Source organism: Prinia subflava, chromosome 2 (genome assembly GCF_021018805.1).
Source record: "Prinia subflava isolate CZ2003 ecotype Zambia chromosome 2, Cam_Psub_1.2, whole genome shotgun sequence".
Classification (NCBI taxonomy): Eukaryota; Metazoa; Chordata; class Aves; order Passeriformes; family Cisticolidae; genus Prinia; species Prinia subflava.
The window spans coordinates 31,166,576-31,182,840 of NC_086248.1; the positions used below are offsets into that span (position 1 = coordinate 31,166,576).

General features: G+C 37.2%; 1 protein-coding gene across 2 annotated transcripts in view; it reads right to left on the reverse strand.

Annotated features, from left to right (window-relative positions):
* Positions 1 to 16,265, reverse strand: part of COL12A1 (collagen type XII alpha 1 chain) — a 101,014-nt gene that overhangs the window by 16,952 nt on the left and 67,797 nt on the right. For both annotated transcript variants that reach the window (XM_063389479.1, XM_063389480.1), the window contains 11 exons: positions 15,205 to 15,369; positions 12,946 to 12,984; positions 12,713 to 12,851; positions 10,465 to 10,607; positions 10,011 to 10,120; positions 5,147 to 5,296; positions 4,644 to 4,721; positions 3,962 to 4,048; positions 3,067 to 3,120; positions 2,451 to 2,546; positions 181 to 234 (listed from right to left, as the gene is read on the reverse strand). In XM_063389479.1, coding sequence (XP_063245549.1) covers positions 181 to 234; positions 2,451 to 2,546; positions 3,067 to 3,120; positions 3,962 to 4,048; positions 4,644 to 4,721; positions 5,147 to 5,296; positions 10,011 to 10,120; positions 10,465 to 10,607; positions 12,713 to 12,851; positions 12,946 to 12,984; positions 15,205 to 15,369 — 1,115 coding nt within the window. The remainder of the gene's footprint in view (positions 1 to 180; positions 235 to 2,450; positions 2,547 to 3,066; positions 3,121 to 3,961; positions 4,049 to 4,643; positions 4,722 to 5,146; positions 5,297 to 10,010; positions 10,121 to 10,464; positions 10,608 to 12,712; positions 12,852 to 12,945; positions 12,985 to 15,204; positions 15,370 to 16,265) is intronic.

The window sequence follows — 16,265 nt, forward strand, 5'->3', positions numbered from 1 at the left end:
TGGCTTACTATGACCTACATTTCAAATTTATAAGTGTAAGATAACTGTGTTTCAAAAACTTTGGCCCAGAGAAGTGTGGGAAGAGCTTAGGACTCCTAGTGATGAAAGACAGCTGTCCAGCAGTCAGGTTGCATCAGAAATAGTGCAAAATGACATTATCTTGTCTAAATGTTGACTTACCGATCGCCCTGGTAGTCCAGGCTGGCCAGCATCCCCTTTCATTCCTTGACGACCCTATAATTTTCACAAAGGATTACAGAATACATCAGACTTCCAGTACACAAGGTGTAGGAGCATATAAAGAAGCAATTTGTTGCCTTTCACAACTAGCTTGCCTTCCGAATATACTACAGCACTGTAGTATAAATGCACAGTCCAAACCCATGTGTGCTAAACTAGACAATACAATATTTATTTTTTACAGTGGCTTGCATAATAACCCAGCATTAACAACTGGTACTAATCAAAAAATTGTAAACATGAACTGATGTTGGGGGTTAGATTTGGGGTTTTTTTTCTTCTCACAGAATTTTTTCCCATAAGTTTCCAAGAAGCCTTGATGACTACTTAGTCAGAACAAAAGGAGTACTTGAGGGACATGGCAGCACAAGGCTACACCTATTGTTTTTGAGTCTCTGGGAGTGTCCCTCAGAGGGGAGAGATGATGAGCTTTGGGAAAGGCAGAAAGACAGGTCTGGGGGAGGGGAGGGCACTCTTGCTCTCAGCGCCAAGGAGGACGGTCAGGCTGCCCTCTGCCTCTGCCTCGTCCTGGGAAAATCTATCGTCATCTGCTGTGTACCCGGGAATCCTGAGCTCGCTTTCTCCAGCCTCTCCCACCACCGCCGCTGCTTCTTCAGAGCTTTGAGGCTCTCCTGCTACTCTGTAGCCCTGCACTGCCCAGCCCTGCCGGGACACCCCTGCTGCTCCAGCTGCCAGCGCAGAGCTCCTCATCTCATCCGCCAGCCCGGGACTTTCCTTCCTTCCAGCTCAGCCTCTCAGAGCCCTGCAGGGGCGCCAAGATCAAACTGCTCTGGGTTTTTGTAAAAGAAAGCCCTCAAGGTTCTTGGTTCTGTTTATTATTGATGCTGTAGTTGTTGTTTGTTTGTTGTTTTGTCATATATACTAGTAAAGAACTGTTATTCCTACCCCCATACCTCTGTCTGAAAGCTCCTTTAATTTTTTTTAATTGGAATAATTTGGAGGGAGGGGATTTGAATTCTCCATCTCTAGGGAGGTCCTGCCCCTTCCTAGCAGATATCTGTCTTTCAAACCAAGACAACTGAGAACTTGGATTGCAATTGATACAAAAAATGAAAGCACCTGACTCAAAAGTGCTCTACATTCTTGTTAGCTAATGAGGGAGTCCGTTCATATTGGTGCTTTCATTTTTCAGACTTTTTCAAGTGAATGTGACAAATAAATGTATTATTTGTATTACACATGTAAAAGGAATGTTTTTACTTTCTTGCTGTTTGGTGTCTCTAGATCTTCTTGGTTAAATTTTTCCACCCAGTATTTAACCCCAAAAAAAAAATCTACACAGGGTAACAAAATCATTCTACTTTGTCCTTACAAAGCAAGTGTTCCTAATGTCTATCTTAAAGCACATTTCATTTTCCATTTCCCAAATTCCATTACAGATGGAGCAGGTAACAAATTTTCATTTTGTTCAAAAATGCTCAAAAATGACACAGCATTCAATTAGACATCACTTCTTTTTTCCATAAACTTTATATTTTGATCAACGACTTTAAAAAGCTACTGAATATACTAAAATTCAAGTTAATCCTAAATAGGAAACATCAGAATTATATTCTTGCTTTTAGGGTGATTATTTATTGAAATATGGCAAAGCAGCCTTAATACATTCACAATGCAGAATTATGTATGTTATCTTCTATAAATACCAGAACATAGTGAAACTTCATCAGTGTTAATGAGAATTGTTCTGGCTTTGAAGGTATGCATATGACATCAGAAATAGCATCTTACTAAAATATGAACGCTGCTGCCAAGAAAAGGCCTAGCTACTGATTTAAGCCAGAACATAGAAGTTGAACATGTAAGTCTGTGAAAAAGTCTTCAAAGTAATACTGCATGTCTAATTTTTCTGTACTAGAGTTTGATAGTTTTGAGTCCTTAAACTGGAATGCCTAGCAACTCTACAGAAAAGCCATTAAGACTGGAAACAGAGTAGCACAACTTACATTACAGCACTCAGACTTTGTCCCTTCATTAGAATCCCATAAGCATGTGTAACATTCAGGACAGAAAATGCTATTGTATTAAGAGACTTGCTTCAGAAAGAGATGTGTTTCACAATACTGCGATGTTGAAGGGACAAATGAATGCTCTGGCAAAGCTGTCACTCTCTTCCCAAGACCACCACCCCCACGGCGAACTCTGGCTCCACACACGCTGCCTGCTGATGGCCCCAAAGGGCCACTCACCGGTTCGCCTGGGATCGACAGCCCATTGGGACCCTGCGGGCCCGGGGGACCTTGAGGGCCCGGAGGACCTGTCTCACCACGAGGACCAGGAGGCCCCTTAAAGAAGAAAATTAAAACAAAATTGTAAATTACACTTTTGTCTGAAATCCATAACTGCAAAATCCTTTGGGTTAGAAATTCAAGGTAAGTCAGAAGCCTGGACACACATTTAATACTTTGAAACAAAGCTGGAAATAGTTGTTCAAGAGGCATGCCCTTTCATAAGCTATTCTCTGATTCATATTGGCAGTCTCAGGCCAATACATGTCCTCTGGCAGTACCAATTAGAAGTATTGCCGTGTCCTCTGTACAGAAGAGAGAACAATAATGCTGCAGAATGTGTATTAACACCCTGATGCACATAATCCCAGTATCCTGACATGTGGTCAATGCCTTTGAGGCTACACAGACTCTGATATATAGTCTCAAATAGGTAGGCTGCACATAAGTAACATAAAGGCATATTTTCAACTAAATTTTTAATCTACATTCTTAGGCTAAAACTAAACATAAAAATTTTCATACAGGTAAGCCTGTAGTAACACCGTTATAGATGCACTTTGGGAAACATACTTACAGATGATCCAGTCAGACCCCTTTCACCTCTGGGACCTTTAGCTCCTGGGCCACCCTAAATTGAGTATTTGTAAAGAAAATGTATTTCAGACACAGAAAGCAAAGGAGCATAATACTAGCATGCATTATGAATTCTCCTTAACAAACTCTTAAGTGAAGCCCCAAAGTTTTGAAGTATGCAGATCACATTGCTAAAAAGAGTAGTAAAATGAAATATGTGTCAGGAACTCAGAGAAACCACATCAGCTTCAGCCATGCCAACTCAGCCCATGAAAAATTATTATTTTGATTTTTGTCTCTGCAGACATAAACCTCAATTGATATTCATCAAAATCTCTGAATACTTCTCTAGTAGACTACAAGACAGCTTAACTGGACTTTAGATTCCTCATGCAGCACTTTTGATAGCTTCAAAGTATGACTACTGGGCTGAATATAACTCCCTAATATTGAAAGTAATTGATAGGACTATGTCCATTCCATAAATCACTAACTCTTATAAAAATAAAGTAATTTATTTCCCTGACAGAGTAAAGAATCTTTCCTTGGAGTGAAATCTTGACTGTGTATTTAGGAAAAATATTTTTACTGTCCATTAAAAATATCTTGTACATGATGTGCAAGAGACTGGGCCAAAGTCTTTCAGCCTATCAAGCAATGAGGAGCTAATTTCAGTGATCACACTGGAAATACAGGAAAAGATCATACAAGCAAGTGTATGTGGTAGGAGCTGATGAAAACAGGATGGATTACCATGTTGTTAAGCACATATTGAAAGAAACCCTGTCTCGGACTGACATTTGCTTCACAAAACCACAGACCAACACAAAAATACTTCCACCAATTTAAAAATCAGAAAATTTGTCTATAGTGAATAGTTACAGCCAGTAACTTACAGCTGGTCCAGGAGGTCCTGGAGGTCCCACACTGTCTTGAGTACAGGTACAAGCATTCGGAAGAGCTGGGCATTTTGCTTCATCTCTCTGAAAATCAATCACAGCTTATTACTGTCCTTTTAAAGAAGTGTACTTAGTGGCACCATATTTTTCTGAAACAATAGCAGGAAGATTCTCTATTATCCTGTTTCCAAGTAAAACAGCTAAACTATGGTTTCCAAATGTTGCTACAGGATCTTTTATATTTTTAGCAAATTTTCTCTGTGAGCTATGCAAGGTATTAACAATAGAGGCACAAACAAAATGTTATTCTAGTTTTTATATGCATTTGACATCCTTGTGATGACAAAGAATAGTTACTTTTTGAATGTCACTCCAAGAACAGATTAAATGAATAAATATATATATATTCTCCATTTGTAATACCTAGAATTTGAAACATCACTGCAATACAAATATAACAGATATTTTTTGCACCATTTCTAAGAGGTTCAATTCTAGCATTACAACCTTACTGGCTCAGACACAAAACTTTGAAATAAGGTGCAGCTGACTGGCTGCTCTGACTGCTGTGATTTAGGTGTGTTGTCAGTACAAGTTTTAGTAGAAGCCTAATGGCAATACTATTGAATTTATTCCTAATAACATTTTTCTAGATAGCCTCTGGTTCATTTATACTTACCATAGAAGGGAGATCACAGCATCTGTCTCTGCTAGTCCAAACTGGACTGCATACAATGTCAAAATTCTGGATTTCTAACTGTAAAAGAAAGTAATACGCTTGAAAGGTCTTTAAGTAGGTAGGTTAAGTATGAAATCTATTGACATTATCTTAAAAAACTGCTCCTCCATTTATTTCTAATGATAGAGAATCTACAGTATATGCAATCAATTACTATCTGCTCTCCCTATTAAAAGAAAAAATCCGGTCTTGTTTGAATTTACCTGAGTGCAGATATTACCCTACAATAAGTTAGAGCAATTATATTTTTATTTCTGCAATTCTGCTAGAATAAGAAGCTATAAAGACCAAGCTTCTCAGTTAGGTACATTGGGTTTGACAGTACAGATGCTTGAAATCTTTGGGTGCAACACTGGTTTCCCAACAATCCCTAATCTCTAATCTCTTTCCTCAGAAAAGTTCAAAGTCTTGCAATAATGAACAGATTCATATTTATTTCTTACTGTTGCTGATCTTCTGTCTCCTTTTAGAAGTTTCCCAAGTATTTCATAGCCATCGGTTGTGATATTGCCAGCCTCCTTAATTGGTTTTTCCAGTATTTCACTGCAGTCAATGTAAATCTTAACATTTGATGAAGTTACAACAATATGAACCTGAAAAAGTTTAATGAAATACTTAGACACAATGCATGGGCACAGTTACTTTAACACTTTAATAGTATTTCACTGATTTGGTAGTACTGTTTTAAATTTTATTCCTAGTAATCCTGATTTAACTCCAACTGGTGGAAAAATTCAAACTCAGGGAAAGTCTATGACATTTATGACCTCTCTAAAATGTGTTGAAGGTCAATAAGATGAACACACAAGCACAGCTAAGAAATACTATTTAATGTAATAGATGAACTATTATTAACTATTTTAAAAGCTTACCTGAAAAAAAATTTAAGATGGCATAAAGGTAAAAAATAAAAGAATTACTGAGAGGAAGTGAACATAAGCATTTCTTGTTCTCTTCTGATGGCTGGGACCACACAAGATGTTTACAAGCCTGGGACTGCTCATTGGCTAATAGACTCTGTAGTTCAGAGAGCAGATTGTTTCAGACCCAAAGATACAGAGTTCAGTTTCCACAGATGAGTCAACCAGAGGCATTAACTACTTTGAGATACAGGAAGTGACCAGAGAAGCATGCCCAGAACAAGACAAAATAATGGAAGATGCAAGAGAAAATTTCCATGAGAGAAATCTGGTTACAAATACAAATGCCAAAACAAGGGGAAACAGGGAAAAGGAAGAGATTAATTATTGGAAATAGAAGACACTTAGGAGGGAGAAAGGAATGACTGTAAATAAAGAGTACGTTTACCAGGAGAAGAGAATTAAGTGTTTGGGGGAAACATACATCAGGAAAAAAGAATCCCTGAAGTATGTATTTATGTTTTAAATCTTCTCTTATCACAGTACATAACCATACAGAAGAATATTGCTATTTGATGACTGCTTTAAAAATTGGCATAAAGTTGAGAGATTCCCCTAAATGTCCTGAGTCAACAAGTGCCTGAACAATCTCCTGGGAAATTTTACTTTTTTTTTTCCCTTTAAAATATTTTCCCATGCAGACTTGTCTCCAAGGCATCAGCACAGCTTATCTGAAACTCTTTTAAAATTATGTGCATACACTTTATATCTCAGTGCTGTGTATATAAGTGGGGTTTTTAATTAAAATTCCCAACAGTATTCATTGAGCAAATAATAAAATAAAAAACAACTGAAAAATAACTGTGTGTGTCCAAAGTATAATTTGGTATTACATGCCAAACTTTTTATAAAACAAAATGAGCACCATGCCAAAACTTTAAATTCATTATAATTTGTATAATTATACACTCAGTCATTTGATTATATGATCAAATTTTACAGGTTAATTACCACATCATCCAGTTTAAACACATCACAGATGTAATTTACTTATTCTGAAGGGCACCCAATATGCAAGTCCTTCTATTGGAATCTTAAATATTTGTCACAATTTAAATAAAATAGAACACAGTGCATAGCAAATATACATTAGATTTTCATTAACACAAAAAAAAATAGGAGAGGTAAATCTGCATCAGAATTTTGAATGAGATCAGCTTGAAAAGGTTCAAACAAGAATAACTGCTGAGTATCACCAATCCATCCCAACAAACAAAAATAAGGAGAGCTCTCCCAAGTCATTGTCTCAGTCACTTAAACACATATTTACTGCCAGATCTGAATTCAAGCCTGAATCTCATGGCCTAGGCAATAAATCTAATTAAAGGAGGCTTCTGGTGTTTACAGTAAATAGCATGTCTCTGTATTCAACCATACATTATACATTCTGTTTTCAACAGTTTGTAACACACAACTTAAAGAATCTATTCTGGTGAGTTCTGACTATTTATTTCATTCATGACGCTTTAGGAAAGAAAACATACTTTAATTTTTCTCTCCAGCTGCCCTATAAGACAAAGTTTGATGGTGTTTTGATCTGCTGCTTAAGTGAATCACATCAGTAAGCTAAGCAAACTAATTTCCCATACGTATATCAGCAGAAAGATATAAACTCATTATCAAATTTCCCCTTGCTAAATAGTGCAAAACGACAAGCTAAAATGAAGTCTACTGTGGTAAGAATAAGAAAGTAGAAGTTTTCTGTCTCTCCAAAACATCAGTTATAAGTTTAATGACTGTCTCAGGCATACAGAATTTTTCCTATGGAACTTGCCAGATTCAACAGCTTTCACCATGGCTGTGCTACACAGAGTGCTCAAGTATGCCAAAGTAAATTTCCCTACAGTTAGGTGTAGTTAACTGTATTTCACTGAATGAGCCAGTAAGTCATCAAATGAAAGCCACAAAAATGTTTAAGATTTTGGAAAACATCTCCTTGCATTGTAAAGATTTGTCATTTCTTTGAAACTGGATGGTAGGAGAAATTGCAAAATTACCTTTAGAAACGTGTTAATCTTACTTTCCTTCACTCATCCATCTGAAACTACTGCTATCCATTATTAGGAGCTAATGAACACAACCTAAAGCATTAGGCTTTCCCAGCAGGTGGGTTGGGGAAGCCCATGATGCCATCATTAACTTCACTGAGATAGCAATCTCAGTAATCATCTGGAGACAAGCCAGAAAAGTCGGCTTAGTTTCATGGTGAAAAATCCCAAATATAGCTCTAAACCAAGACTCTTCCAGCTACTTTAAATATTATCAAAATTTGAACTTTTGATTCCTTTCTGGGAAAAAAAGACAGGGAATTACACATTCCATTAAATAACTGAGAATTTTTTTCTTCAGAAATAGTCTCTTAAGCAAGAATTTTTCGTTGTAAAATTTTAAGATAATTTGCAAATCGCTGCTACTCCTGTTCATTTTTTGGCATCTTTCTCTCCATATGTATTAGTGTATTTAACTATTAAAATGATACAAAATTTTGGAATTTTATTTGCCCTGTAATTTTTTTTCACTAGCAAGTGTAATAAACAATTTTACATAACTGCTGATTTCTAGCAGCTAGCAGGGGTCACAGATTTTTCCCCATTTGCTCTGATAAATGAGCAGAACATGACTAAGTGCTGTTAGATAAGTTTGCTCAGCTCTATCACATTTAGAGAAACTAGAAGGAAAAACGTGATTCTAAACATCAACTGAATTAGCAACAGATATTTAAAACATACTGGTGGCAGTACAGCATGTTCAGAGTTCCACTGACCTGAGGAAGGGTCAGCTCTCACTGTGATATCTAAAATGAGACATGCTACATACTGCTTTGTGTCTCAACAGTACCTCTTGGGGATTATTCAACCTTCATACCAAAACAAGATACAACCTAGCCTTTACTGACAGTTTTTCTCATTCCAGTAGATTCATATATTTCATTAAAATTGGGTTGTCCTACTGAGCTACTTAAAAAAAAAAAGGCAAATGTCAAAGGCTGCTTAATGTAGTTGTGATCCAAAGGTACTCATGACTATCAGTTACAAAATCAATGACATAAACATTTCTTCATATATACAAAAATATTCAGGCCTAATTCTAAAATAACCAGGTATAAATTCTAAATCAAGAATAATTGGATGTAAGATCAGTTTGGGAAGTTACTCCAAATTCCAAAGAAACCAACAGTTTTTATAGTACTGTGTGATTTTTATAATCACCTGTGTTTTACACAGATAAAGTCACAAAATGTTATAAAGCTGGCACCGATTTTCTTTCTTTTTTTCCTAGCTTTCAACTAGCAAAGCTCAGTTGATGACTTGGCCTCCAGTATCTGGAAGCTGACAGAGGCAACCCCTTATCAGTATCCTCAGAGGAATGCTGGTAGCGACAAGTCATGCAGAAGATGGTATCATAATGAAAACCAATGCTATACTCAAGCCATATTTAGTCATGAGATGAAAGCTAAATTAAATAGAAGGGAGATTAATGAAAACATGAGAATGTGCATTTCAGCTAACCAAAAATGTTGCAATTTCAGCTCACTTTCTTGTCCTAAACACATATATTTAAAACAGCAAGAAAATATTTTTCATTATTTGAGGTGTAGCCTGAGTCAAGCAATGCTTGATGACTAGGAAGGAAGCTTGGCAAGATCAAATTTTCATAACTTGGTGTACAAAATTAGAAAAGCAAGCACAAATTTATGACAAGTGAAGGCGGATGCATATAACATATATATATAACAGATAACAATTTCACTAGCCATTTTGTCAATTCAAAAACTATAAGATTCATTCTAAATCATAAATTGAACTTTTATGGGCTGTCCCTCTTGGTAATTCCTCAGTTACCATGACATGGGAATATTTTAGGCACAGAGTTTTTAAGAAAAAAAAAATCAATTCACATTCATACTTACTAAATATATACATATACATGTATTATGTTTGCTAAATATAAGAATCTTATCAATATGCTATCCCAACACTAGTTCCCTGCCTACTCACTTTCTCTGGCTCTCTCTTCCTCTGCTCTGAATGATTTCAAATCATTACACACCCATGCAATCTTTTCTCACTACAACTTCCTTTTCATTCTTTCTTCCACTTTAACTTTTATTCTTCCTCTTTCATGTGGCAGGAACCAGGCTATGATTTCTTCTTCAGATATATCCCTTCACTCACACAATCTTAAGAAATTCTTGACAAGTCTCTTACATTGGTTCAAAGACCCATAACTTCAGAGATCTTGTTTTACATGATCTGTTGGTCCTTATGTCAACTTAAAGTACTATCCAAAAACCAGATACAGTCACCCGAAGTGACTTCTGCTTGGTTGTCTTCTAGTTAAAAGAACAGTTGCTTCAGAAAGCAACATCATAATTTCAATCCTTTACCTTATGGAAGCTTCCATAAAAGATTTTCTTTACTTCATCATTATCAAAAGTCACAGTTTGAACCTCTCCTCTTGTATCCTTGTTAAAGAATGACAGCACTTTGTTGGCAGCTGCAATAAATAAAAATAACACATTCCATTTCATATGTACTACTGAAACCACCATCCTAATACACAGTTACAGATAAAATCTAGTTTACTCCTTATTTGAGTAAACACAAATTGTAGATTACCTTAATGACCTTTCTTTTGATTTTAGAGTTAATACCAAAGTTGAAATGTAGTTTAGATTAATTACTCTTAGTTGAACTATAGAAGTTTCAAAGAAATCTCTAAAACCTAAAAATGTACATTTTTTTTATCATGAAATGCTTTGGGTTTGGAAACATTTGGTAAGAGCACATGCAAAGTAATGTAACGTAACTTCTCTATGCAATAAGTATAATAATCCTTACGATCAAGCACAACTCCAACTTGTGGTTTGTAATCTCTGTCGGTAATCTGCCAAATTGCGAAAGGCTCATTGGGGGATTCAGGCAGAAGACGGAACAACAGAATGATGGTGTATGCCTGCGGCAATCCCTCTGGGTGGATCTCCCTGTTAAGACAACAGAAAGACATTTTTTCACATGGAAACACCAAAATAAGATCATCATTTGCTCTTTTTCAAAGGAAAGACATAAGAGTAACAGGGAAACCGCAGTATTTAGTGGAACAGAGCATTTTAACTACTCTAGTAGTTAAAGAAACTCTAGTAGTCAAGTAGAAATCACCACTGTGATATAAAAACACTGTGATTTGTTAAGATGAGTTCACAGCCTGTCTGCAGTTGGTCCCAGCACCAGAGTTAGAGAGGATGCCAGAATATAACCAAGAACTCTGGGGTATGTATTCTTCTGGCAAAATTCTGTATAAACTACACATGTTTTAAATTCCTTGATGATAAGTACAGAAAAAAAAGGACCAGAGCTTTATTCATTTTTTCATCTGGCCTGCTTAAGTCAGGCAACAGCATTTAACTATTGCTACCCTTCAGGCACAGATACAGTGATGGAATATTTAATGTCTTCTTTCCAACTGGTGATGCATTTGGGCTAGAGCTCATTCTTTAGTGGCTCAGGTTTAAATTTGTGATATTTGGACTGTTGCACATTAAAAAAGCAGAGAGCCAAAAGTACATAAAAACATGCATGAAACAGACTCCAGAATTTTCTGTAGAGGAAAGGAGAGAAGGCAGGAAGGGAACTATAAGAAGGGAGGTGATCACTGCTTCTCCTTCACTATTATTATGGAGCTCAGAAGATTTGGTCACATGAACATAAACATAAAAACCTTAAAATTAAGAGAAGAGTTGCTTTGTATGTTAGACAAAGCTTATGAACACATACAATTAGGAATACTGCAATAAAACCATATTACTAAATCAACATCACACAGAACAGTTCAAGAATCCAAATATTAAAGTAGATATAGCAACACAATTTATAACTTGGATAACAAGTTATTTCAGATATGGAAACAACTATGCCACTAGGATCAGTATGCATTTATTGCTTCGCTGACTCATTCTAGAGTTTTATTTTCTGAATTCTCATGAAAAATAAGTGCCCAGAATACTCTGGCAAGTCTATTCCACCTCTTTAGCAGACATTAGACTATGTATAACATTTCTTTAAAAATGAAATTAATATGAAGCCTATCTTCTTATTGTCTTTTCATCAACTTATGCTAAATGCAATATCTATCAATGCAAGAGAGTTACAAAACTGTAATTATCTGTATTTCCTTGGACTGCAAAAATCCATGCTGTCAGAGACCTATCATCCTTACAAGTATTAATGTCATGCCAATGAACTTGAAAATCCTCAAGTCCTCCACTTTCAAAGCTATGATCTCAGAAGGCTAGCAAAAAAGAAATTATTTCTTTGTAAACCTCAGCTTCTGTGCTTGTGATCTGACCCAATCTGGCAGGATTGCAGACAATTTCAAAGGTTTCTATGAAAAGAAAACTAACTTTTCCTAAGGAACAATGGGCTAATTTTAGGCCTCTCCTCTGAACCAGAATAACCTTTTTTGAAACTTACTTAAATAGAGGGACAGAAACAATTTTTTTAAAAAAATAAGAAAAAAAAAAGGAGAAAGGTACTGTTCTACTTTTACTAAACTAACTGCTAACTAAGTCCCTTTTTTCTTTGGGAAAAAATGTTGGTGAGAATAACCATTGTATTACCCATCCACAACCAATCTCTAAGACCATAGAACCTTGAAAACTCTATTCTATTTGCCAAATAAGGCAAGTCAAGTAGAGGAGAGAATACCCTAAATCAATGGCATCCAGTGTACTGTCTACTGCAGTAAGAATGATGCTTCTGGAAAAAGTGATGCTAATCGCTCCATACTGAAACCATTTCTGTCCAGCAATGTAGAATTCATTGTACTGAAGAGGTTGTTGTTCAACTGCAAGTATAAACTGTGGATTATATGCAACTTGAATGGTTATGAAGCATAATCTCAAAGAAAAATAAGCAACTGGATTAATAGTGAGCTATGATTGCAGTGGAAGAAATAGATTAGCTTTTACTGGAAACAATGACAGATGATCTTCAGAGCGTACTTCTTGAAGCTATCACAAATGCTGTCTATAAACTCTGTTAATCCTTCAACACCTGGTCAACTTAAATATAAGTCTTTAGGTTTACTTACCGTATTGGCTGGCTGACAAAGGCATTTTTGTGAAGTTTATATGCTACATAGCTTGGGAAAGAGCCTGACTCCAGTGAAACTCCTTGTACAGAAGCAAAATGCTTCTCTGTTAGATTGTATGATTCCAGCATCTTGAAACCTTTAAGTCCAGAAAGGAAATAAAAATTAAGAAACTCTGTAGAGTTGTAAAAGACACAAATGAACCTGTGCCAAAATATTAGACAATTACTTACCAGGTGAAGTGTATCCCTCCAAGTAAATAAGGGGACAAGCTGAAAGACATGAAACATTACATAATTCAAAACTACTAAGCCTAACAGGATACGAACATATGTATACTTCAGAAAGTTTTACTACCAAGTTTTATTACTATGCTATTATTAATTATGAGGCAGTTTTTGTTACATTTGTCATACTAATGTCCTGAGCTGTGGTAGATATAATGTCAAAATCTTTACACATCACTTTTAGTAGGGTATTTCTATTCTGACAAATTGTATGAAATGACAAATGAACCCCAAATATTTTAAGAGTATAATTCATAAGGAGAAAGGAGGACAATGACACAGTCTTTCCATGAATATTTAAGGCATGAGTCAAGCTGCATAATAGCTGTCAGATTCTCAAGAAATAACTGCAAATTTGTGTGGCTCCTCAGAAGCCAGCAGATGAGGCAGCTAGGGAACATGCAGTTGCACATGACAGGCCTGAGAATTTCTTATTTTTGCCATAGAAGGATTTCACTTGAATAAACAACTGAGATTTACTTAGATAATTTTAAAACAGCATCACATACTATAGCAAAACATCTTTAGCACCATTTACCTATTCCAGTGGTAAATAAGAGACCTGTTGTGCCCTACAGCTTACATTAGGCATCATTCTGCTGCTTAACATTGTCAGTGACTGTTAGTCTTTTCTTCTTCTACTAGTTCTTTTGAAATGGAAGATTAGGTTCCATAAAACACACTTAAAATTTCAAGAAGTAACTTGTTCCCTTGAACTATACCAGTTATTCTGAAATACAACTTTTTAATATGAACATATCTTCTGATGTACCTTAAATAAGATGGCAAATTGGTTTGAGTGGCAAGGCTTCGGTAATGGGGGAGCTACAAGGGTTTGCTGGCAGGACTTGTTGACCTCATGAGAGACCCACAATGGAGCAAGCTGTGCCTGAAGGACTGCACCATATGGAAGGGACCTAATGGAATTTAACAAGGGCAAGGGTAGGGTCCTGCATATAGAGAGGAATGCCCCCAAATTCAGGCTGGGGGCTGACCTACTAGACAGCAGTTCTGCTGAAAACATGGGAGCTTTGGTGGATAACAGGCTGACGATGAGCTGGCAGTGCTCTTGCAGCGAGAGAGGTCAATATTATCCTGGGGTACATGCAGCAGAGTGGCCAACAGGTCAAGGGAACTGATCCTGCCCCTCTGCTCAGCCCTACTGAGGCCACATCTGGAGTGCCACGTCCAATTTGGGGCTCCTCAGTACAAGACTAAGAGATACTGGAAAGGTTCCAGCAGTGTTGCATGAAGATGAGGGGTCTGGAGCAGCTCTCTTATGAGAAGAGACTGAGGCAGGTGAGCCTGTTTAGTCTAGAGAACACTGAGAGGGGATTTCATTAATACATATAAATATCTCAAGAGTGGGTGTCAAGAGGATGGTGCCAGACTCTTTTCAAGAGTGCCTAGAAAAAGGAGCAAAGGCCACAAACTAAAAGACAAGAAACTTCACCTCAATATGAGGAAGAACTTTCTTATGTTGAGGGTGGCAGAGCACTGGAACAGGCTGCCCAGGGAGGTTGTGGAGTCTCCCTTCTGGAGAAATTCAATTCACCTGCATGCATTCCTGCGTAACCTGCTCTAAGTGACCAGAGTCCCCTCCAACCCTAACAAGGTGATTCTGTGATTCTGTGACCCACACTGGAGCAGTTCATGAAGAACTGCAGCCCATGGGAAGGACTGGTGTTGAGAAGTTTGTGGAGGACTGTCTTCCATGGTAGGACCCTCACAGAAGCAGGGGAGGAGTTTGAAAACTACTTCCCCTGGGGAGGACGGAGCAGTAGAGACAACATGTGATGAACTGACCATAGCCCTCATTATCTGTACTCCCGTGGTGCCCAGGGTGAGGAGACAGAGAAAACTGGGAGTAAAGCTAACTCCAGGAAGGAGTGAGGGGTGGGGGAAAGCTTTTTTAATACCTGGTTATTTCTCCTTAGCCTACTCTGATTATATTGATAATAAATTAATTTTACTCCACATTGGGTCTGTTTTGCTCATGACAGTAACTGCTCAGTGATTTCTCCCTGCCCTTATCTCAATCCATGGGCCTTTAGTTGTATTTTCCATTTTCAGCTAAGAAGGGGAGCAACAGAGCAGCTTTGGTGGGTACCCAGCATGCAGCCAAGGTCAGCCCATCACTCACTCGTAGTGTACATAAGCAAATACATTAATTTGAGAAAAGGGAAAGCAATGTCTTCTACTCACTTGAGGTAGCTGTCTCACACACAAAGGTGACGAGGTTATCTTGAATCTTTTCAAAGGCATCAAAGTCATCAACAATAAATACATGACGCTCACTGGGCTTGCTGGCAATCTTGGCCAGTTCATTGTAATCTACATCAGCCACACCGACCACAAAGACACTGAAGCCTGTAAAAATAACACTTGTTACTTAAAATGCAGTCAGCATACATTAATATTTTTCATGTCAATATTGCACAAACCATTGATTTGTGAGGAGTTACCTATGAGCACACATTCTGGATCTCTTTTCACCCTGTCAAAGCTCAGAAGGTTGTTGGATGTTTCTTTCAAAGCTTTCTCCTCTTTCATTGTTTTTTGGGGGCATTATCCAATCTCATGCAGCCTTGGTGACATAGTCCCCTCACTCTTTAATACAAAACATACAATTCTCTCAACACGACGCTATCTTAAATCTGTTCTGTGGCCAAAAACTGTACAGACCATTAGTTATCCAGTTGACTATCTGTTTCCATCTCTTGCATTTCATGCCTCTTGATTTCTCTTTGTTAGAGTAGTATTCACCTCACCAACTTCTGCTTTCTGTGTAGTTTTTCTCTATAATCACCAGATAGACATGGGCATATTCAGAGGACAATTCATCTTAGCTCCCTAACATGCTGACTTCAGGATAAGAAAACTCATTGTCTATAGATGCCTATCTGTTGCTCTCTTCACCAGTCATAAAAGGACACAATGACCTTAGGTAGACATTTAGTTGTCAGATGTCTTACGTTAAATGAGAAGAACCAGACCAAAGAAGTCAATCATATCACCAGCTGTAAATTTCATTGAAGACAAACTCTATAGACATTGGAAAAGCCAGTTGGAGGATGAAACTGGAATTCACATTTATTCCAAATGAAAAAATCATCCTGTTGTCTGTTTGGTTGATTGGTTTTGGTTTTGGTTTGGTTTCTTTTGGTTTTTGTTTTTTGTTTTTTTAATAGGGTAATTAATCCTCTGTAGCCAGTTCTGGTGAAACTCTGGTTGAAGTACTCTGTCCAGCTTTGAGCATGCTTTGA